The 24,881-nt window shown below is 41.7% G+C and overlaps 1 protein-coding gene and 1 long non-coding RNA gene across 3 annotated transcripts in view; one reads left to right on the top strand and one right to left on the bottom strand.

The window, feature by feature from the left end:
- The window catches only part of RGS14 (regulator of G protein signaling 14), a 270,621-nt gene extending 254,981 nt beyond the window's left edge, over window positions 1-15,640 (top strand). For both annotated transcript variants that reach the window (XM_069763976.1, XM_069763975.1), the window contains 3 exons: window positions 10,609-10,661; window positions 11,100-11,199; window positions 14,514-15,640. In XM_069763976.1, the coding sequence (XP_069620077.1) occupies window positions 10,609-10,661; window positions 11,100-11,199; window positions 14,514-14,905 (545 nt within the window). In that variant the 3' untranslated portion in view covers window positions 14,906-15,640. The remainder of the gene's footprint in view (window positions 1-10,608; window positions 10,662-11,099; window positions 11,200-14,513) is intronic.
- The window catches only part of LOC138675604 (uncharacterized), a 43,092-nt gene extending 22,073 nt beyond the window's left edge, over window positions 1-21,019 (bottom strand). The window contains exons 1-2 of the long non-coding RNA XR_011320696.1: window positions 20,971-21,019; window positions 19,352-19,431 (exon numbers count right to left, since the gene is read on the bottom strand). This is a non-coding gene — a long non-coding RNA (uncharacterized lncRNA). The remainder of the gene's footprint in view (window positions 1-19,351; window positions 19,432-20,970) is intronic.
- Window positions 21,020-24,881: the final 3,862 nt, after the last annotated feature.

Here is a 24,881-nt window from a genome sequence, read left to right as displayed (position 1 = left end):
CACTAGAGCAACCAGCAGCAAGGAATCACATATCTGCAAGCTGGACTAAGACAAAAATAAAGCAAAACGTGGAACAGGAAAATCAAAACTTAGCTTGTCCTGAAGATAACAGACGCAGGGAGCAGAGGTAAAAAGACACGCTGATTACATTGATAGCCGGCGAGGAAATGACAAAAAAGCCAGGTTAAATAGGAAACTCCCATAACCTGATGGAACAGGTGGACACCAGAGACCGCAGAGAACACAAGTCACCCAGTACCATCAGTAACCACCAGAGGGAGCCCAAAAACAGAACTCACAACAGTACCCCCCCTTGAGGAGGGGTCACCGAACCCTCACGAGAACCACCAGGGCGACCAGGATGAGCCCTATGAAAAGCACGGACCAAATCGGCAGCATGAACATCAGAGGCAATCACCCAAGAATTATCCTCCTGACCATAACCCTTCCACTTGGCCAAATACTGGAGTTTCCGTCTGGAAACACGAGAATCCAAGATCTTCTCCACAACATACTCCAATTCACCCTAAACCAGCACCGGAGCAGGAGGCTCAAGCGAAGGAACAACAGGTACCTCATACTTCCGCAACAACGACCGATGGAACACATTATGAATAGCAAACGATGCCGGGAGATCCAAACGAAACGACACAGGGTTAAGAATTTCCAAGATCCTATAGGGACCGATGAACCGAGGCTTAAACTTAGGAGAAGAGACCTTCATAGGAACAAAACGAGAAGACAACCACACCAAGTCCCCAACAAGAAGTCGAGGACCCACGCGGCGACGGCGATTAGCAAACTGCTGAGCCCTCTCCTGGGACAACTTCAAATTGTCCACCACATGACTCCAAATCTGATGCAACCTATCCACCACCATGTCCACTCCAGGACAATCAGAAGGCTCCACCTTACCAGAGGAAAAACGAGGATGAAACCCCGAATTACAAAAGAAAGGAGAAACCAAGGTAGCAGAACTAGCCCGATTATTAAGGGCAAACTCGGCAAGCGGCAAAAAGGAAACCCAGTCATCTTGATCAGCAGAAACAAAACACCTTAAATAAGTTTCTAAAGTCTGATTAGTTCGTTCCGTCTGGCCATTCGTCTGGGGATGGAATGCAGACGAAAAGGACAAATCAATGCCCATCTTAGCACAGAACGTCCGCCAAAATCTAGACACAAACTGGGATCCCCTGTCAGAAACGATGTTCTCCGGAATGCCATGCAAACGGACCACGTTTTGAAAAAACAGAGGGACCAACTCAGAGGAGGAAGGTAACTTAGGCAAGGGTACCAGATGAACCATCTTAGAAAAGCGGTCACACACAACCCATATGACGGACATTTTTTGAGAGACAGGGAGATCCGAAATAAAGTCCATGGAAATGTGCGTCCAAGGCCTCTTCGGGATAGGCAAAGGTGACAACAATCCACTGGCCCGAGAACAGCAAGGCTTAGCCCGAGCGCAAACTCCACAAGACTGCACGAAAGAACGCACATCCCTCGACAAGGAAGGCCACCAAAAAGACCTGGCCACCAAGTCTCTAGTACCAAATATTCCAGGATGACCTGCCAACACAGAAGAATGGACCTCGGAGATGACTCTACTGGTCCAATTATCCGGAACAAACAGTCTTTCCGGTGGACAACGATCAGGTTTATCCGCCTGAAACTCCTGCAAAGCACGTCGCAAGTCTGGGGAGACAGCCGACAAAATCACCCCATCCCTAAGGATACCAGTGGGCTCAGAATTTCCAGGGGAGTCAGGCACAAAACTCCTAGAAAGAGCATCCGCCTTCACATTCTTTGAACCTGGCAGGTATGAAACCACAAAATTGAAACGGGAGAAAAACAGTGACCAACGAGCCTGTCTAGGATTCAGACGCTTGGCAGACTCAAGGTACATCAGATTTTTGTGATCAGTCAAGACCACCACACGATGTCTAGCACCCTCAAGCCAATGACGCCACTCCTCAAATGCCCACTTCATGGCCAAAAGCTCCCGATTACCAACATCATAATTCCGTTCAGCGGGCAAAAATTTTCTAGAAAAGAACGCACATGGCTTCATCACTGAGCCATCGGAGCTTCTCTGTGACAAAACCGCCCCCGCTCCGATCTCGGAAGCATCAACCTCAACCTGAAAAGGAAGCGACGTATCTGGCTGACGCAACACAGGAGCAGAAGAAAACCGGTGCTTAAGTTCCTGAAAGGCCTCCACAGCCGCAGGAGACCAATCAGTAACATCAGCACCCTTCTTAGTCAAATCCGTCAAAGGCTTAACAACACTAGAAAAATTAGTTATGAAGCGACGATAAAAATTAGCAAAGCCCAAGAACTTCTGTAGACTCTTAAGAGATGTAGGCTGCGTCCAGTCACAAATAGCCTGAACCTTGACGGGATCCATCTCAATAGTAGAAGGGGAAAAAATATACCCCAAAAAAGAAATCTTCTGGACTCCAAAGAGACATTTAGAACACTTTACAAACAAAGAATTGGCCCGCAGGACCTGAAACACCTTCCTGACCTGCTGAACATGAGACTCCCAGTCATCAGAAAAAACCAAAACATCATCCAAATACACGATAATAAATTTATCCAGATATTCACGGAAAATATCGTGCATAAAAGACTGGAAGACAGAAGGAGCATTAGAAAGTCCAAAAGGCATCACCAAATACTCGAAATGACCCTCAGGCGTATTAAATGCGGTTTTCCACTCATCACCCTGCCTTATCCGCACAAGATTATACGCACCCCGAAGATCAATCTTAGTGAACCATTTAGCCCCCTTAATGCGAGCGAACAAATCAGTCAACAATGGCAAAGGATACTGATATTTGACTGTAATCTTATTCAAAAGACGATAATCTATGCAAGGCCTCAAGGAACCATCTTTTTTGGCCACGAAAAAAAAACCTGCTCCCAAAGGGGACGAAGATGGACTGATATGTCCCTTTTCCAAGGACTCCTTAACATAATTCCGCATAGCAGTATGCTCTGGCACTGACAGATTGAACAAACGACCTTTAGGGAATTTACTGCCAGGAATCAAATCTATAGCACAATCGCAATCCCTGTGAGGAGGAAGCGAACTGAGCTTAGGCTCCTCAAAAACCTCCCGATAATCAGACAAAAATACCGGAACCTCAGAAGGAGTAGATGAAGCGATAGAAATCGGAGATGCATCATCATGAACCCCCTGACATCCCCAGCTTAACACAGACATTGTTTTCCAGTCCAGGACTGGGTTATGAGTTTGTAACCATGGCAGACCAAGCACTAAGACATCATGTAAATTATACAGTACCAGGAAGCGAATCACCTCCTGATGAACGGGAGTCATACGCATGGTCACTTGTGTCCAGTACTGAGGTTTATTCATAGCCAAAGGTGTAGAGTCAATTCCTTTCAAAGGAATAGGAACTTCCAGAGGTTCCAGACTAAATCCACAGCGATTGGCAAATGACCAATCCATAAGACTCAGGGCAGCGCCTGAATCCACATAGGCATAGACGGAAATGGATGATAATGAACAAATCAGAGTCACAGACAGAATGAACTTAGACTGTAAAGTACCAATGGCAACAGACTTATCAACCTTTTTTGTGCGTTTAGAGCATGCTGATATAACATGAGCTGAATCACCACAATAAAAACACAATCCATTTTTCCGCCTATAATTTTGCCGTTCACTTCTGGACTGAATTCTATCACATTGCATTATCTCAGGTGCCTGTTCAGAAGACACCGCCAAATGGTGCACAGGTTTGCGCTCCCGTAAACGCCGATCAATCTGAATAGCCATAGTCATGGACTCATTCAGACCTGTAGGCGCCGGGAACCCCACCATAACATCTTTAATGGCCTCAGAAAGGCCATCTCTGAATTTTGCAGCCAAAGCGCACTCATTCCACTGAGTAAGCACCGACCATTTCCGAAATTTCTGAAAATATATTTCTGCTTCATCTTGCCCCTGAGAGAGAGCCAATAAAGCTTTTTCAGCCTGAATCTCTAGGTTAGGTTCCTCATAGAGCAAACCCAATGCCAGAAAAAACGCATCCACATTGAGCAACGCAGGATCCCCTGGTGCCAATGCAAATGCCCAATTCTGAGGGTCACCCCGCAGAAAAGATATAACAATCTTGACCTGCTGAGCAGGGTCTCCAGAGGAGCGAGATTTCAAGGAAAGAAACAACTTGCAATTGTTCCTGAAATTCAGAAAACTAGATCTATCTCCAGAAAAAAACTCTGGGATAGGAATTCTAGGTTCAGACATAGGAGCATGTACAACAAAATCTTGTATATTTTGAACCTTAGCAGCAAGATTATTCAGGCTGGAAGCCAAACTCTGGACGTCCATGATAAACAGCTGAGGTCAGAGCCATTCAAGGATTAAGAGGAGGATAGAAGCAGCCAAGCTGCAATTAAGGCTAGGCAGCAAACACTGAGGAGTGAAAAAAAAAAAAAAAAAAAAAATCTTCCTCAGACTACTTTTCCTCCTACTTCAGCCAAAACGATGACCAATTTTTTCTGGCCGGCTATACTGTCATGATCCCAATGGCAGGGGATCACAAAAGGACAAGCACAAAAACAAAACAAGCTCTAGGGTGATGGAACCTGAGCTGACCGCGATCCTGAACCTAAACACACAACTAGCAGTAGCCGGGCAACGTGCCTACGATGATTCCTAGACGTCTCGCGCCAGCCGAAGGATTAACTTCCCCTATTAGAAGAAACACAGACCTCACTTGCCTCCAGAGAAACACCCCACAGAAATAGCAGCCCCCCACATGTAATAACGGTGAAATGAGAGGAAAGCACATACGTAGTTATGAAAATAGAATCAGCAAAAATGAGGCCCGCTAAAGCTAGATAGCAGAGGATACAAAAGTGAACTGCGCGGTCAGCGAAAAACCCTTCAAAAAACCATCCTGAAATTACTTGAACTCATGTGCCAACTCATGGAACATGAGGAGTAATTTCAGCCCACTAGAGCAACCAGCAGCAAGGAATCACATATCTGCAAGCTGGACAAAGACAAAAATAAAGCAAAACGTGGAACAGGAAAATCAAAACTTAGCTTGTCCTGAAGATAACAGACGCAGGGAGCAGAGGTAAAAAGACACGCTGATTACATTGATAGCCGGCGAGGAAATGACAAAAAAGCCAGGTTAAATAGGAAACTCCCATAACCTGATGGAACAGGTGGACACCAGAGACCGCAGAGAACACAAGTCACCCAGTACCATCAGTAACCACCAGAGGGAGCCCAAAAACAGAACTCACAACAGGGACCCTGCTTCACCTGTGGGAAGTGATAACATCTTTGTTGCAGTACCATCACCCCCAGAGGACCCCTTCAAGCAGCGTGACCGAGTACCACAGGTGGCATCACAAACTTTTATTACTTAACAACTCCCTTTAAAAACTATCCCTTTTACATGGGCGCCCAGGGCCACGGACCAGGTCGTCGCCGCCTTGACACAACCTTTTAAGTACCGGACCCGGTACCGAGTTCCCCATGGCCCTGGCGGGCTTTCCACAGGTATTCGCTGCCATATTTGCATCTTTTTGGTGCATTTCTTTGCTGCATTATTGAGGATCCTCAAGTTCAGATTTTATTCCACCTTGCAAGCATGAACAATAAAAGATGTTAGGCCACCAATGCAAGACATATGTGAAGCCTTAAAATATTTTGGGAAAAAGGGCAATTTGATTAAATGATTTAGGTGAACGTTTTCTATGTCTGACTATTATGAACAAAGAAGCTGGATTTGATGTATTGAGTGTAGCCGAGAACTAAGGTAAAGTGAGTTCATGAAAAAATACAGAATTACAAATGTAAAAACAGTAGAGGGAAGTTGAATTAGTCGGGCATTGTTTACTTTCACATACTGGTTGACATTCAGTTGGTAGGGCAACGTTTATTTTAACAAATTGGATGGAATTGAGTGGCTAGGGTGTTATTCACTTTCACACATTGGTAGAGCATTGTTTACTTTTACACTTTTGTATGGCACTGAATTGGTCATGCATTGCTTACTTTTACGCATATCACTAATTTAATTAAACTGTACTAATATTAAAATCCATGCTGAAGTGAGGAAACTAAGACATTATGGTTTAAACTTTTCACATCCTGCTATACCTGCATATTTTTCTTCACCAAAAATGATCTTTCAGTTTAGAAACCTTTTCTGAAAGGCCACAGAGGCTACAACACCATTAAGAAAGTGGTAACATAAACCAAACAACACCATTAAGGCCAAGCAGATCTCCAAACAAGTCAGGGACAAAGTTGTTGAGAAGTACAAATTAGAGTTGGGTTATAGAAAACTAGATGGCAGCCCGATTCTAAAGAATCGGGAGTCTAGAATCCATATATACTTTATTTATTCAAATGTAAGAATAATACAATTAATAAATAATAGTAAGAAAGAACAAAAATAATAGGCAGTATATGGAGAAAACACCAAACAAAAGTTCAAAATTGGTGTGAAAATGTCACTGAACCACTTCACAACTAAATATATATAGTTTTGGTAAATGGTATTATCATTTTTTTGACGAAATTCGGCAGGAGCTTGAAGAGCAACGTCACTGTGCCCGCCTCCACGCAGTAGAAACTTGCTGTGAGGTAAAAATTCAAAAATCACACCAAAATGGCGGGCGGAGTGTGTCACAGTACGGCACGTTTCTGATTGGTCGCTCGCAGCAGGCGGCAACCAATCAGACACTGGACACTGTTGACGTCACTTATCTCCGGACATTAGCTCCGGACATTAGCTCCGGACATTAGCTCCGGACAAAGCCACGGAAGTTGGCACAAATTGCAGGAAGTAGTATTCTAGGCAATTATATATTAGATATCCCAATCTCTGATGATCCCTCGTAGCACTATCAAATCCATCAGTGGAAGTTTTATTTTATTTTTTTAAATTCTGTGGAAGCATGGTTGAAAAGCAATATCTGACTTTCATTTGTTCATTTTCATAGATTTTTAATTTATTATAACTTTTGTCAGATTCAAGTTATTTCTGTGACCATTGTGGGTTTTTCTCTCATTAACCCCTTAACCCCCAAGGGTGGTTTGCATGTTAATAACCGGGCCAATTTTTACAATTCTGACCACTGTCCCTTTATGAGGTTATAACTCTGGAACGCTTCAACAGATCCTGGTAATTCTGACAATGTTTTCTCTAAACATATTGTACTTCATGATAGTGGTAACATTTCTTTGATATTACCTGCATTTATTTGTGAAAAAAACGGAAATTTGGCGAAAAATTTCACAATTTTCCAACTTTGAATATTTATGCCCTTAAATCACAGACATATGTCATACAAAATACACATGTCTACTTTACACCAGCACAATTTTGGAACCAATTTTTTTTTTGTTAGGGCGTTATAAGGGTTAAAAGTTGACCAGCAATTTCTCATTTTTACAACACCATTTTTTTTAGGGACCACACCACATCCAAGTGTTTCACTACAGTTTATAACGCAGAGCCGTGAAATTAAAAGTTCTTTTTTCTCACAAAAATTATTTTTTAGCCCCCAGTTTTGTATTTTCCCAAGGCTTTCAGGAGAAATTGGACCCCAAAAGTTGTTGTACAATTTGTCCTGAGTACGCTGATACCCCATATGTGGGGGTAAACCACTGTTTGGGCGCATGGCATTGTTCGGAAGGGAAGGAGCGCCGTTTGACTTTTTAAAGCAAAATTGAGTGGAATCGAAATAGGACACCATGTCAGGTTTGGAGAGCCCCTGATGTGCCTAAACATTGAAACCCCCCACAAGTGACACCATTTTGGAAAGAAGACCCCCTAGGGAACTTATCTAGATGTGTTGTGAGAACTTTGAACCTCCAAGTGTTTCACTACAGTTTATAACGCAGAGCCATGAAAATAAAAATTCTTTTTATTCCACAAAAACTATATTTTTGCCCCCGGTTTTGTATTTTCCCAAGAGTAAAAGGAAAAATTGGACCCCAAAAGTTGGTGTCCATTTTGTCCTGAGTACGCTGATACCCCATATGTTGGAATAAACCCCTGTTTGGGTGCATGGGAGAGCTCGGAAGGGAAGGAGCACTGTTTTACTTTTTCAACGCAGAATTGGCTGGAATTGAGATCGGATGCCATGTCGCGTTTGGAAAGCCCCTGATGTGCCTAAACAGTGGAAACCCCCCCAATTCTAACTGAAACCCTAACCCAAACACACCCCTAACCCTAATCCCAACCCTAACCATAACCCTAACCACACCCTTAACCCAAACATGCCCCTAACCCTAATCCCGACCACACCCCTAACCCCAACACACCCCTATTCCCAACCCTAACCACACCCCTAACACCAACAGACCCCTAACCCTAATCCCAACCATAACCCTCACCACACCCCTAACCCTAATCCCAACCCTAATCCCAACCGTAAATGTAATCCAAACCCTAACTTTAGCCCCAACCCTAACCCTAACTTTAGCCCTAACCCTAACTTCAGCTCCAACACTAATTTTAGACCCAACCCTAACTGTAGCCCTAACCCTAACTTTAGCCCCAACCCTAGCCCTAACTTTAGCCTTAACCCTAACCCTAACTGTAGCCCCAATCCTAACTGTAGCCCTAACCCTAACTTTAGCCCCAACCCTAACCCTAACCATAACCCTAATGGGAAAATTTTATTATTTTTCCCTAACTAAGGGGGTGATGAATGGGGGTTTGATTTTCTTTTATAATGTTTTTGTTTAGCAGATTTTGTATGATTGGCAGCTGTCACACACTAAAAGACGCTTTTTATTGCAAAAAATAGTTTTTGCGTCTCCACATTTTGAGAGCTATAATTTTTCCATATTTTGGTCCACAGAGTCATGTGAGGTCTTGTTTTTTGCGGGACGAGTTGACGTTTTTATTGGTACCATTTTTGAGCATGTGACATTTTTTGTTTTTTATTCCGATTTTTGTGAAACAGAATGACCAAAAACCAGCTATTCATGAAGTTCTTTTGGGGAGGGGGGGCGTTTATACCATTCCACGTTTGGTAAAATTGATAAAGCAGTTTTGTTCTTCGGGTCAGTACGATTACAGAGATACCTCATTTATATCATTTTTTTATGTTGTGGCGCTTTTATACAATAAAAACTATTTTATATAAAAAAATAATTATTTTTGCATCGCTTTATTCTGAGGACTATAACTTTTTTATTTTTTTGCTGATGATGCTGTATGGCAGCTAGTTTTTTGCGGGAGAAGATGACATTTTCAGTGGTACCATGGTTATTTATATCTACCTGTTTGATCATGTGTTATTTCACTTTTTGTTTGGAGGTATGATAATAAAGTGTTTTTTGCCTCGTTTTTTTTTTGTCTTCACTGAAGGAGTCAACTAGTGGGACAGTTTTATAGGTCGGGTCGTTATGGATGCGGCGATACTAAATATGTGTACTTTTATTTATTTTTTTATTTAGATAAAGAAATGTATTTATTGGAACAATATTTTTTTTTCTTTATTTAGGAATTTTTTTTTCACATGTAAATATTTTTTTTGTTACTTTACAACATTGCCCCGGGGGGGACATCACTATATATTATCAGATCACAGATCTGACACTTTGCAGTGCACTGTGTCAGATCAGCGATCTGACAGGCACTGCAGGGAAGCTTGCTGGCGCCTACTCTGAGCATGCACTTGCAAGCCACCTCCCTGCAGGACCCGGAAGGAGCCCCACGGTCATTTTGAATCTGGGGCCTACAGGGAGGAGGAGGTAGGAGACCCTCTGAACAACGCGATCACATCGCATTGTTCTGAGGGTCTCAGGGAAGTATGCAGGGAGCCCCCTCTTTGCGCGATGCTTCCCTATGATCCTGGAACGCTGCGATCATGTTTGATCGCAGTGTTCTGGGGGTTAATGTGCCGGAAGCGGTCCGTGACCGCTCCTGGCACATAGTGCCGGATGTCAGCTGTAATAATCAGCTGACACCCGGCGGCGATCGGCCGCGCTCCCACCATGAATGTGGCTGATCGGCTATGACGTGCTATCCCATCACTGGGAATTAAGTCCCAGGTCACCTCGATGGGATAGTACGTCATATGGGATTAAGGGGTTAAACGAGGAGCACCAACAATTTTGATCACGTGTGTATATAACTAAGTGAGTCGACCAACATGCACCATCTTGGAAACATGTAGAAGAGACCTGGGATCAGATTTCGATTGAGACATGTTTGAATCTGATCGAGAGCATGCCCAGAATGATTCAGGCAGTGTTGAAAGCCAAGGGAGGATTTACAAAATACTCACAAAATAATACAAATTTTAATTTAAATTTTTTGGATCAAAACAGTAACAGGACAAGAATCTGCATAACTAATCATATGCAAAATAGTTGCAAATCATATTTATGTATGAGTTAAGCAAGATGATTTTCTATAAAATGATAGTAGTCTCACATTTGAAGCAGTAGTAGATGGTGGGATATGAAGGCTGAAAGTCAAAAGTTCAAAACATTGTTATCCTTTTGCTTGTCAGTGTAGGTCACTGTCTCTATGTATAATTCTGTTTTGGAAAAAAAACTAATAAAGTATTCTGTAATTTGCACAAATGCAGATATGAAGGACGTCAAGCATGCATCAGGGAGTACAACTGAAGAACACAGCACGGTGAGTCTTGCAAATAAGTCATAGGAACTTTCTATAAAAGTGATATTGTTTTATCGGCAATGTTAACCAATAGGTAGATGATACATGTTTTTAATGGATAATCCCTTTAATACGCCTGTAATTAAAAATAATGTATTCTTAATCTTTAAGTGTTCTTATTCTTCTGATTTACCAAAATATAGCAAATTTCATGTTTTAAGTGGAAGTACATTTTAATGTAATGTATCAGATATTGTTGTATAATTGGTCTGGCAACCTAAAGGGCTAGTGTATCCTCAGATCAAACCAAATATACAATACCTGGAATATTGCTTTGCATATATGGATTACATGGCCATGCATGTAAAACAATATGTTATATATTATACAATGATTCTATACCAAATCGAAATAGTGGTAGATTTTCATTTTAAATTATATTTTGTCCTTTGGTCACAGAATGAAGCGGATAGTGATCATCATACATCACTAACACACAGACGAAGTGGAATAACACCAGACAAACAGAAGATATTTCGGCATAACCAGGATATTGAAGGTATACATATCAGCACTGCTTGCAGAATATTCTATTGTCTTGTGGTATTGTTGAGATAAAAATTGAAATGTGCCCCTCCCCTCACTAGCAATAGAAGTGATGATGTCACAAAATTTTGCCTGCTTTGGAATTTTACTTTCTCCAGAGCAAAGACTGGACCAGTGCACCAGGGCAAAGGGGGAGCGAGGGGAGTAGTATTTTGGTTTTATTGCCATTCACATGTGGGGCCATCATACTGTGTTTGGGTGACTTAGGAGGATCATAATGTTGAGGGATCATCAGTCTGTATTTTAGCGATATGGGGCATCATACTGTTTTGGGGACTGTTGGGACAATTATACTGTGTGGGGGGTTGTGGTGTTATACTGTGTTGGAGGACTGTGGGTGCAGAATCGGACTGGCCTGGTGGGGTAGCGGGTAAATGCCTGGTGTGCCCCAGGGTCGCGGGGGGCCCTTTAAAAACGTGGGCCCTTTAAAAGCATGGGCCCTTTAAAAAGCACATCCAAAGTTGTTGCAGTGTTGTGCACACGTACCATACCTCCGACAGCGGCGACCCTGGCTCCCTCACTGTCGCCACAGGATAAGGACCTTGACATTCTTTGTGGGTGGTGACACGCACTGCGCTCTGCTTTCCCGCTCTCTTGGTGGCTAAGGCAGTGGTGACGCCACACTCTACTCTCCCGGCTCCCTCACAGCTCCTGCTGTGTACTGCTGTGCTGGCTATGTGGTGACTGCCCCCTGACGAAGCCGACGCGAAATGCGCGTTGGGGCTGCGGCGGTGACCCCTGGAGATCGCAGTTTACATTATATGGGTAAGAGCCACTAAACCGTTTTTTGCTATGATATAGGGTGTTGTTTCTGGACTATCGGCACCCCACTGGGGGAGGTGTAGATATTTACTTGCAGATTTCCGGAGGCGGTGGCATTCTTTACCCTAAGTATTTGCACTTGTTGGCATCTTTATTATAAAATGGTATGAGCGGATCTCTGAGGTTTACCGTAGCTGTGACTTTTTCAGTGCTGCCCCAAGTCTCCCTTATCTGTATGTTCTGTACTTGTTGATGACTTTGCGTGTTTTTTAAATATTGTGAAATAAAAACGTATATTTTTATATTTCTAAGATGGGACGTGTACTCCATGTGTTTTCTTTTGGGTTTTCTATATGGTGAGTAGTAGTTGGTGTCGGTGACTTACTTCACTCTGCTCTCCCGGACCCCAACTCCCACTGTCCTGCCGCCGGCTGTGTGGTGTGTGACTCTGTGAATGAGTCTGACATACACACAACTGTCTTCAGACTAGGCACTCTCTGCTCTCCTTCTGTCCTGCCTTGTAGAGTGTAGCGATGGCTGTGTGGTGAGCTGCTGAGCCTGACACCCTCCCTGAAAGTGCTGGCCCAGCTACATTTCTCTCTCTAACCCTGCTGCCCCTAAAGTGCAATACATTTTTTCAGGGTGAGTGCAGTCTCCATCCCATCCTCCATGATCCCATCATTGGCTAATAGTGCACAATAGCAATGTTTTTTTATTTTACACATGATGCATCACAGATCAAAATCTTGGCCCTATATAAGATATACACACACACACTGCACTCTTCTTAGGCTATGTTTCCACGGTCAGGAAACGCTGCGTGTTTGACGCTGCATACAGCCGCAGCATCAAACACGCAACTTCCAGATGTTACAGCATAGTGGAGGGGATTTCATGAGATTTCGTCTCCACTATGCGTTCAGAGACGCATGCTGCAGACTTGCGTAAATGGACATGCGGCGCGTCTTTCCAGAACGCAGCATGTCTGTTTACAATGCGGCGAAGCTCCGTTGCTGCACCGTAAATTTCCCAGAGACTATCATTAGATAGTCTACTAATTTAAATTAGGTCTTACCTGTCCCACCGACAGAATTCCCGTGTCCACTGTGCTGTCACCGAAGCTGCGCCCCCTGGTGGCTAAATTTTGCTTCACTTTGAATATTGTTTATGTTGGCTTACGGACTGGGTAATTTACCTAGGACAAGGGATTTCTATGTGTGAGAAAAACTACTACTGATTTTAGGTAGCAGATTCTGTTAACTACAATTAATAAATTGCTTAACAAGAAACATTTTGATATAGTACAGTACCATTCTCCTTTGAACACTGTACAGCTTGCTAAAAGGCACAACTTTTAGTGAGAGAGGTAAAAAATGAACAAGTAGTAAAACCGTTTATGGTAGCCATAGGGTGGGCCCCTAGAGTCAATTCCCCTGGTGGGCCCTAGTCACCCCAGTCTGACCCTGTGTGGGTGTGTTCATGCTGTGTTAGGGATCTGTAAGGGATCAGTCTGTGAGGGTCATCATTCTGTGTTAAAGGGCTATGGGAGACAATTCTGTGGGGGTGATCATACTTTGTTAGGATGCTGTTGGGGGCCATATTTACAACCATACTATATATAGTGGGCTGTAGGGACTATCATACTGTGTAGAGGAGGCTGTAGGGGGCATTACACTATGTGGGAGCTGTGCTGCCCATCATACTTTGGGAAATGATACTGCTGGCCACCATTCTGTGTGTGGGATCATACATTTTAGGGGCTGCTAGGGGCCATTATACTGGGTGGGGAGCTGTGAGAGCTATCATACTTTGTTCGGGGCTGTGGAGCCTAATAATTTGGTTGTGGATGTGGGGGGATCATACTTTGTGGGGGACTGTAGGGGCCATCATACTGTGTGTGGGATCATACTTGTTGGTGTATACCTTCTTACTTCTATTAACTCTTAATACCTCCTTACCACTGTTAAAGAGATTGACTACTACTTTTTTATTGATGGCCTATCCAATGGATGCAACACCAGGCACCCCCACCTATCAGATTTATCAGGTCTGGCGCCATCAAAACTATAGTGGCCATGGCCAGGTACTACAGATCCATACCATTAGTCTTTTCATCTGTAGTACCCGGTTGGAGCCATTATAGAAATGTTGGAGCTGCTTGGTACTACAGATCCACCCACAAAGTCCAAGCCAGTACTGGCCAGGGGAATAGCAGAATTGCCCAATGATATAGAAGAGCTGGGTGTTTCAGTAGTTTTTAGACAGTGCTGAACCCCATGGTAACCTGACATACAGAAGAACAGAGAGAACTAGCCGAGGCAAGCGGATGACACAATTCCCAGGCTGGAGACATTAAAGGTGAACGACATCTAGGAAGAACTTAACTTTATAATTTCCCTATAAGACTTCATCTGGGCTTTAAAGGTTATGGTTTTTGTTCTACTGCATTTCTTCCTTTTACTTGAATAAAGTTGCTACAACTATTGCATTATTTTTCATTTTTAGGATTGGTAGAGATGCTGAATAGAGTGCAGAATACCCGGGCTGACGACCAGCGTGGACTCCTCTGTAAAGATGACCTTATTCTACCTGAGTTTCTGAAACTCCCAGCAGATGAGAAGTGTGATCATTGCCAGACAACTTGTCAAGATACTGCTATAGGGACGGAGACTGCTCCATCAGGTCCAGATATATTTGCTGAAAATTGCAATGAAAAAAACATTTCCTCCGGCAGCACATCAGTAGAGTGCTGTGTACATTCTAATTTAGAGAATACCAATGCCTCCGCTAGCATTTCCATTGATAGTCACGACACAGCTTCTACAGCGATGGTTGACAATGTAACCACTGCCCAAATGGAAAAATTGTGCATAGAGGAGAAGATCACTATGCTTTAATCGTTAACCATATCTACTATTTATTGTATTAATCCATTTAAGATACTAGCCATGCATGGCTTGTCCAGGACTGTAGCTATAAGGTAGCAGTAGTAGCTGAGCCTTGGTGCCTGAAGGTCTCTCTGCCACGTAAAAAGACATCCTTAAATGGCACCACGTAGTGTGTTAGATATTTTTCATTGGGCTAGGAGCCATAAGACCAAGTCAACATGACTGCATTGCTATCCATTCATGCAAAAGGCGTATTCTGGTATATTTGTGGCGTTGCTAAATTCCTAATATCAAAACATGATTATGCCGAGCCTTGTACTAATGCCGTAATTGATATGATGGTATTTACTTCTGGCATTCTCACCACTTTTTACTGCTTTATTACCATTCACTAATAGATAGATTACTGCAGCATGAACACTTGTTAATTCAATTTTTCACTACATGGGTACAATGCATGTAAACTGCGTCTTGAGAGCCTTATTCACATGTAGCAGATTTTACCACTTCAAATTAAGGGCAAGAATGGAATTTTTACCAAGGAAAGAGTGAAATCCATGAAACTGCACATATGCTGTAAAATAAGTAAGAAACGCATGACCTTTGTATAGATCCTTGTGGGGAGACATCCTTAACATCTGAACCCTAAAGAAGACCTGCCATTGTCGTTTCTGTGTACAATCTAAGCTTAAAGGAATTAGCAAAAATGATTTACTGATTAAATCAACTTTTTTATTATTATTATTTATAGTCGTGTTTTTGTTTTTAGATGACTTTCTATATCAAAATATTAGTTTTAATGGCCATTAAGCCTCAACAGTAGGCTAACCCTTCTATTAAATGTTCAACTAGTGCAGTCATAAGAGGACAGAATTGTAATGAAGGCTAATATTTCTACCAAATATCAGGCCTAAAGCAATGACAGACCCCTGCCTCTAGTACTACCCCCCAGAAAGTGGCAAATCTGCTTCTCGCTATATTCAACAGACTCTGTAGTATTAGTAGGGATTAAGTATCAATATAAACCAATGGCCCTAAGGCCAATAAATCTCATTAAAACCAAACCACAACTAAAATGTAACTTTCAATTAATGTATAATAACCAAAAAGTGTGAAGTGCACAATTAAAAGCACACTGAATCTACAGCAGTTCATAGATATTATCACTATTGGGAATATTCAAAGATTACGCTAATGCATAATTAAATTCCAAACAATTGGTTCCCGGATGCTTGCTTTGAGAACCTATCAAATATTAATATATTGTGATTCCCTTATCTGAAAGTAATAATTATTGTTATCCATTATAAAGCCGATATAGCTCTCCGATATACACTGCTCAAAAAAATAAAGGGAACACGTAAACAACAGAATATAACTCCAAGTAAATCAACCTTTTGTGAAATCAAACTGTCCACTTAGGAAGCAACACTGTTTGAAAATCAATTTCACATGCTGTTGTGCAAGTGGAATAGACAACAGATGGAAATTATTGGCAATTATCAAGACATCCTCAATAAAGTAGTGGTTCTGCAGGTGGGAATCACAGACCACATCTCAGTACCGATGCTTTCTGGCTGATGTTTTGGTCACTTTTGAATGTTGGTTGTGCTTTCACACTCAAGGTAGCATGAGATGGACTCTACAACCCACACAAGTGGCTCAGGAAGTGCAGCTCATCCAGGGTGGCACATCAATGTGTGCTGTGGCAAGAAGGTTTGCTGTGTCTTTCAGCGTAGTGTCCAGAAGCTGGAGGCACTACCAGGAGACAGGCCAGTACACCAGGAGATGTGGAGGGGGCCTGCGGAGGGCAACCACCCAGCAGTATGACCGCTACCTCAGCTTTTGTGCAAGGAGGAACAGGAGGAGCACTGCCAAAGCCCTGCAAAATGACCACCATCAGACCACAAATGTGCATGTGTCTGCACAAATGGTTAGAAACCGACTCCATGAGGATGTTCTGAGTGTCCAATGTCCACAGATGGGGGTTGTGCTCACAGCCCAACACCGTGCAGGATGCTTGGCATTTGCCACAGAATATCAGGATTGGCAAATTCGCCACTAGTGCCCTGTGCTCTACACAGATGAAAGCAGGTTCACACTGAGCACATGTGACAGAGTCTGGAGACACCGTGGAGAGCGATCTACTGCCTGCAACATCCTTCAGCATGACTGGTTTGGCAGTGGGTCAGTAATGGTGTGGGGTGGCATTTCTTTGGAGGGCCGCACAGCCCTCCCTATGCTCGCCAGAGGTAGCGTGACTGCCATTAGGTACCAAGATGAGATCCTCAAACCCCTTGAGAGACCTTATGCTGGTGCGGTTGGCCCTGGGTTCCTTCTAATGCAGGACAATGCCAGACCTCATGTGGCTGGAGTGTGTCAGCAGTTTCTGCAAGATGAAGGCATTGAAGCTATTGACTGGCCCGCCCATTCCCCAGACCTGAATCTGATTGAACACATCTGGGACATCATGTCTCGCACCATCCACCAACGTCACGTTGCACCACAGACTGTCCAGGAGTTGGCGGATGCTTTAGTCCAGGTCTGGGAGGAGATCCCTCAAGAGACCATCCATCGCCTCATCATGAGCATGCCCAGGCACTGTAGGGAGGTCATACAGGCATGTGGAGGCCACACACACTGCTGATCATCATTTCCTTGTCTTGAGGCATTTCCACTGAAGTTGGATCAGCCTGTAACTTAATTTCCCACTTTGATTTTGAGCATCATTCCAACTCCAGACCTCCGTGGGATATTTGTTGTGATTTACGTTGATCATTTTTTTGGTATTATTATTCTCAACACATTTCACTATGTAATAAATAAAGATTAACAACTGGAATATTTCATCCAGTGATATCTAGGATGTGGGATTTTAGTGTTCCCTTTATTTTTTTGAGCAGTGTAGTAATAGCTAATTAATGCTGTTAAGATATATTTATGTCTGTATTTGCATCCAAAGGGCTGCTTATATATGGGCTCTCGCATGACTATTAGTATGGTCATCACATCAGACAGTGCCTGTCATGTCCCATGACTTGGGAATCATACAGTATTGTATTATTATTATTATATTGTTGTTGCTATACTGCTATGCAATCACGTTTGCTTTTTAAGTTTGTCCTGTCCCTCTCCTTGTAGTCCAGCTCTGATGTAGGTAACCCATCCTTTCTTCCTCAGTTAGTGTTTTCCAGCAATCATTATCTGACGTTCATCTCTGTAGATTCCTGGTTCATAATTATGTTTTCACTTGCTGCAACTGTTACAGCTACTGTTGTTGCTATTGTGCGAAATACAAGAATTCAGCCTGAGAATAAAACTTCTTCTGGAATCTTCATATATGCTTCTGTAATTAAGTTGATACTGTATGACGAAGTTCTTGGTGTAAGTACTGGTTCAATACAGACAATACATCAGCAATTTCACACCTGAGCAATGCATGCGACTAGTTTCTCCATACAAGAGGAGGCTTGAAGCTGTCATCACCAACAAAAGCTTTTGTACAAAGTATTAAATAAATTTCAGTAAGCGTGTGCAATGCTTTTTCCCTGTATCGTTTCTCATTATTACATATAACTTAATTTATGAACAACTATGCTTTGATTTCTTTGCCTGTGTGGATTGGATGGCACTCTACCCCTGGGAAGAACAATATCAGTACGGAATATGATCTAAAAATCGTGACTAAATAGATAGTGGACTGAAGCTGCTTGTGTTACTAAGATGCTGTCTCATGTGATGACCATACGCATAGTCATGCTGAAAGTTCATATAGAAGCATCACGTTAGATTAAATCCAGTTTCAAATCCAGTCCTAAATGTTTCTATTTATTAACATCATTAATTAGCTGTTACTATATCTGAGAACTATACAGTGCATTATAGTAGATAATAATTAATTTCATATATGGGGGATCACAATATATCTGATATCATTATCTGATAGGTTATCAATGCAAGTATCAGCGCACCATTCGTTGGGAATTTAGTAATACATTAGCGGAATATTGGAATTTTTCCAATAATAATAAGAATATATACAGTATAACCTTCTAGGAGTTCTGTGTGCTTTTAATTACGCACTTCAATAAACAATATACACTTTATACCTTTTTCTTTATGAATTAATGAAAAGTTTTATGTTTTATTTGTGGTTTGGCTATGACTGTATTTTTCGGTCTAAAGGCTAATGGTTTAAATCTGAACAATGCACACAGCATTTTATTATTATTATTTTTCTGAATTTTCCTTTTATTAAAATGGCCGAGGTCATTCTTGTAAAAGCCATCTTTCCTGTTTGGCCCTACTTCCGAACATATGGAACTGGAGTATTGTGTCTGACCTTCTGTCTAGCTCCAGGCTCCAGCTCCTGTGAACTGTCTTTCCCAGACTGGTACTACTCCTCACAGGATTACTCCCATCATTTTAAGCTACTAGTCCTCCTGAGAATATTACCTGCTACCCCGCTCATGCTCTTTTGGATATTGGATTCCAGCAGTTCTTCACCTGTATCATCACACAAGAAGGCTTCCAGCCTTAATCGCAAAGAAATAAAATCACACAATAAAAATAAATTTACAGAAGTAAAAACAAAACATTTCTTGTAAGCTTTTATACTTTTAAATATGGATCTCTCAGATTCTGTTTACAATATAATCATAGATTGCCATATAATCAATTTTTAGTTCGGGAGGAACTGATGAACTGACCACAATAATATGGCTGCTTTACTCTGCTTAATCAAGTGAAAACAAGACAAGTGAGTGTTTAAAAATTTAAAAAAAAAATGTAAAAGTATCACAAAAATTGGTAAAAAACATAAAATCCATAAATAACTTTAGGGACTAATTTACATACCAGCATTTAATGGGAACCTGTCACGTAAAATAACGCCATTAACCTGGAGCCTAATATGGGGTTAGTCTGCAGTAATCATGTTCTGACACTGCGGCGCTGGCACTGGGAGCCCCGTTGCCAGGACGCAGTTACAGCTCTCTATACACAGAAACCGTGCTGGACTGGAATTCGAAAGCTTCCGGAAGAAATAAAGTCAATTTCCTCCTGGCAGCTTCGTTCCTAATGTGGTAGCCAGGGGGTGTCAGAACACTATTAGCCTGCAGACTAACCCCAAATCTGGAGCTTAATAGCGTTTTTTTACATGACAGGTTCCCTTTAACTTGGAAATCGTGTAGTTTGACCATGCGAAAACCGAGCTGAAAGACAAGAAAAAAATAAATGATATGAAAGTCAATGACATTCCTCCTTCTTTTGAGGACAGATATGGTTTAACTTTCTATGTAACCACAGCAGGGTTTAGTTTGGGTTTGTCCTACACAAACAGAAATTCACTGTGAAATCTGCATAAAGAAACACACCAAGCTTTTACCCAAACACATCCATGCAAATGTAACCATTCCTTTACTTACAAGTGTATTTGAGGACAATCATGTACAAAAGCCGGTGCCTTAAACTGCCTGTTCACATTTGGAACATGTGGAAAGTGTATAAATCAGGGCTGTTAAACATATACCTACAATTGCACCTCATTGTGGCTCTTCTGTTAATTTAACCCTGCTGTTTTGTTCGCATTTACTATACACTTGTAGTGTTCCGGGTCACTATGACCCGGCTTATTAAACCTTGATTTTAGACACTCTAACTCCATTTTTTTAATACTTTTTGCTTACTAGACTGTTTGTGAGCATGTTTGGTAGTAAAAAAAAAAGAAAAATGAACTAGAAATCTTTTTTTTTTGTTTTTATTCTGAAAAAACAGATCAATGAGCAAAACAAAAATAGAAAACTACACATATTTTGTAATAAAAAAAAACCTTTGTAAGTAAACAATAATAATAAAGTCTGAGAAAAAAAACAGCTTCAAAAACAATAAGAGCTTCTATACTACATCAAAGCATACCAGTGCTCAATATCCAGCAATCTATCATGCTAAGTGTAGAGCAGTGTATCACACAGTAATAACACTAATTACATGTAATAAAATACAATAAAAGTATTCCTTTACAATATACAATCTATCAATAGAATTGATTAGTAAAAGCATAACAAGCAACATACCTGTAGAAAACAAAGGTACTCCCTGAAACAGAGATATCCTGGAACAGAGGTATGTACACAGCTGCTCTCCAAAGAAACTGAACGGTAACATGTCTGGGCTAGCATATGTGTACTGATAAGAGCAGAGGAGATAAGAACCCTTCTGAAAACAAGCAGATAAGCCAGGAAGACAGACTTACTTAGCAAAAAAAAATTATTTGCAAAACTTTACAGCTCAGCTTTACAAAAAAAAATGTCTTAGCACGTTCTGAGCAGTCCGTTCTGCGCATTTTATACACGTGTAGTGCACACCTAGTGATCTCTCCGGATGCACTCTACATTTTAGAATCTCAATGCATACCCCCGGTAGAGCGTGTGTACGACCCCATTGAAATAATTTAGGAAATAAATCAATTGATATACAATAGTAGATGCAATAAATAGACCCAACTGAGGCTATAACTCCTTTATTTCACTGAAAATATGGCCTCACAGCTGTAAAAAACGATGTCGGGTCACTATGACCCGAACACAACAAGTGTAACTTTTTGCGTGTAGCAAAAAGTAAGCGAAAAAAAAAAAAATACTCATAGGTAGGTCCCCCCAAATGAGGAAAAGTCAAGGAGTCTCAAGTTTTATAGACTTACAGAAAAAAATCTACAGGGCTGCAAAAAGTCGGTTCGTGTCACTATGACACGAACAGAACAGCAGGGTTAAGGTGATCGTATCAATGAAAATACTCTTGAAAGCATCAAGGTGCAGGGATCCACCTTGAAGAGCGCACTGCTGTATCCTGCAAGTCAAGAACAGTGCCAGGGGCTTTGCCGTAGGACCCCCTGGCACATGGACACCCTGGTTCACTTTTTAAGAGATCTTGTGCAGAATATACAAATGTCATCATGCAACTGAAGATTACAAGATAAAAACAAGTACAGTACTGTGCAAAAGTTTTAGAAGGTGTGGCAAAAATGCCACAAAGTAGGAATGCTTTCAGAAATAGAAGTGTTAGTAGTTTAGATTTGTTTCACTTACCAAAATGCAAAGTGCGTGAACAAATGAGAAACCTAAATCAGATCACTATTTAGTGTCATGACATTTTGCCATCAAAATAGCCTCAAGGCATCAATTGCTGTAGGAACACTTGCATACACTTTTGAAGGGGCTCAGCAGGGTGGTTGCAAAATACTGTAACCTACTGTATGTACATTTGTGCAAATCCTTTTGCTTCCTCTTGTAATCTCACACAGATGTCGATGTTCAGGTCAGGGCTCTGTTAGGACCTATATCATCACTTCCAGAACCTTTTATTCTTCTTTATGCTGAACATCATTCTTTTTGACATTTGCTGTATGTTTGGGGTCTTTTTCCTGCTGCAGAATACATTCAGATCCAATTAGACTCCTCCCTGATGGTATTACATGATAGATAAATATCTGCCAGCATTGAAGACACCATTAATTCTGACCTAATTCTCAACTTTAATTATTGAAATGCAACCTCAACCTTACAAGGAACCTCCATTGTGTTTCACACTTCTGATAGGAGTTAAAATATGAAATATTTTGTAATAAGTCCAGAGCACCTGATTACATTTTGTGCACTCCAGTTACTATTTTTTACTCATGGTTGAGGCAATTCAATAGTACCATTAACCCTCACCAAATCACCACATCCATTTGCTGAAATACAGCCCCAAACTTGCTGAGAACCTCCATCATGTCTCACTGTTGCCTGCAGCCACTCATTACTGTATTGCTCTCAATGCCATCGAGTCTGGGATTACATGAAGAGATACAAGGATTTGCACAAATCAACTACCACAGAAGATCTGTGGTTCGTTCTCCAAGTTGTTTGGAACAACCTCCCTGCCGAGTTCCTTCAAAAACCTGTGAGCGAGTGAACCTAGAACAATTCATGCTGTTTTGAAGGTAACGAGACGTCACGCCAAATATTGATTTGATTTAGGTTTCTCTCTTGTTCATTCACTTTGCTTTTTCTTAATTTATAAAAATAATCTAGTAACATTTCTATTTTTGATAGCATTCTTACTTTGTAGCATTTTTCCCCACCTGCCTAAAACTTTTGTATAATACTGTGTATCATTTGCTGTGATGGGCACACAGTAGATGTTATGACTAATCTAAAAGCTGCAGATAAATGACCAATTAGCAAGAAATTATCTGCTAATAGTTTGATCTGCCATGTTGGATTTTTTCATCTATCAATCATCCATTATAGAATAGCTGGCCAATCATTCATTTTCCAGTAAAATCTTCTAGTTTTGTCAATCTATTATCTACGGCTGACTTTTACAGTTATCTTTATGTCTGGGGCTACGGAAAACATACCATTGGTGCAACCTTTGTAGTCGCACAGGGGCTCAAGAGGCAAAGGGCCCATTTCCAACTCAAAAGCAGCAAGCAGCCTCTGTTACTGACACATTATTGGACTACAAAGGGTTAATATAATGTTTTTTGCACAGGGGCCCTCTTCTGTTTGTATCTGCCCCTGGTCTGATCCAGTGGTTGAAATGTTTGATGATGCAGTCTATACCAATACTTTCAGTCTGTGACTTTAATTTTATGAAAAATAATGGTGTGCTTCAAATGGGTGGCATATAAGTATGTACCCACTAATATGTCATAATAATCCATAGCAACTCTACACTGTGTGAGGAATTATTAGGCAAGTTGTATTTTGATCACATGATACTTTTCATACATGTTGTCCTACTCCAAGCTGTTCAGGCTTGAGAGCCAACTACCAATTAAGTAAATCAGGTGATTTGTACCTCTGTAATGAGGAGGGGTGTTGTCTAATGACATCAAAACCCTATATAAGGTGTGCGTCATTATTAGGCAACTTCCTTTCCTTTGGCAAAATGGGTCAGAAGAGAGATTTGACGGGCTCTGAAAATTCCAAAATTGTGAGATGTCTTGCTGAGGGATGTAGCAGTCTCCAAACTTTTGAAGCGTGATCACCGAACAATCAAGCCTTTCATGGCAAATGGCCAACAGGGTCGCAAGAAGCGTGTTGGGCAAAAAGGGCGCAAAATAACTGTCCATGAATTGAGGAAAATCAAGCGTGAAGCTGCCAAGATGCCATTTGCTACCAGTGTTGCCATATTTCAGAGCTGCAACGTTACTGAAGTAACAAATAGCACAAGGTGTGCGATACTCAGGGACATGGCCAAGGTAAGGAAGGCTGAAAACGACCACCTTTGAACAAGAAACATAAGATAAAACAACAAGACTGGGCCAAGAAATATCTTAAGGCTGACTTTTCAAAGGCTTTATGGACTGATGAAATTAGTGACTCGTGATGGGCCCAGATGGATGGGCCAGAGGCTGGATAGGAAAGGGTAGAGAGCTCCACTCCGACTCAGACGCCAGCAAGGTGGAGGTGGGGTACTGGTATGGACCGGTATTATCAAAGATGAACTTGTGGGACCTTTTTAGTTTGTGAATGGAGTGAAGCTCAACTCCCAGACCTACTGCAAGTTTCTGGAAGACGACTTCTTCAAGCAGCGGTACAGGAAGAAGTCGGTATCGTTCAAGAAAAGCATGATTTTCATGCAGGACAATGCTCCATCACATGCCTCCAAATACTCCACAGCGTGGCTGGCAAGTAAAGGTATCAAAGAGGAAAAAATAATGACATGGCTCCCTAGTTTACCTGATCTGAACCCCATAGAGAACCTGTGGTCCCTCATAAAATGTGAGATCTACAGGGAGGGAAAACAGTACACCTCTCGGAACAGTGTCTGGGAGGCTGTGGTGGCTGCTGCATGCAATGTTGATCATAAACAGATCAAGCAACTGACAGAATCTATGGATGGAAGGCTGTTAGTGTCATCATAAAGAAAGGTGGCTATATTGGTCACTAATTTGGGGGGGGGGGTTGTTTTTTGCATGTCAGAAATGTTTATTTCT

The sequence above is a fragment of the Ranitomeya imitator genome, chromosome 4 (genome assembly GCF_032444005.1).
Source record: "Ranitomeya imitator isolate aRanImi1 chromosome 4, aRanImi1.pri, whole genome shotgun sequence".
NCBI lineage: Eukaryota > Metazoa > Chordata > Amphibia > Anura > Dendrobatidae > Ranitomeya > Ranitomeya imitator.
This window is presented reverse-complemented; position numbering and strand designations above follow the sequence as displayed.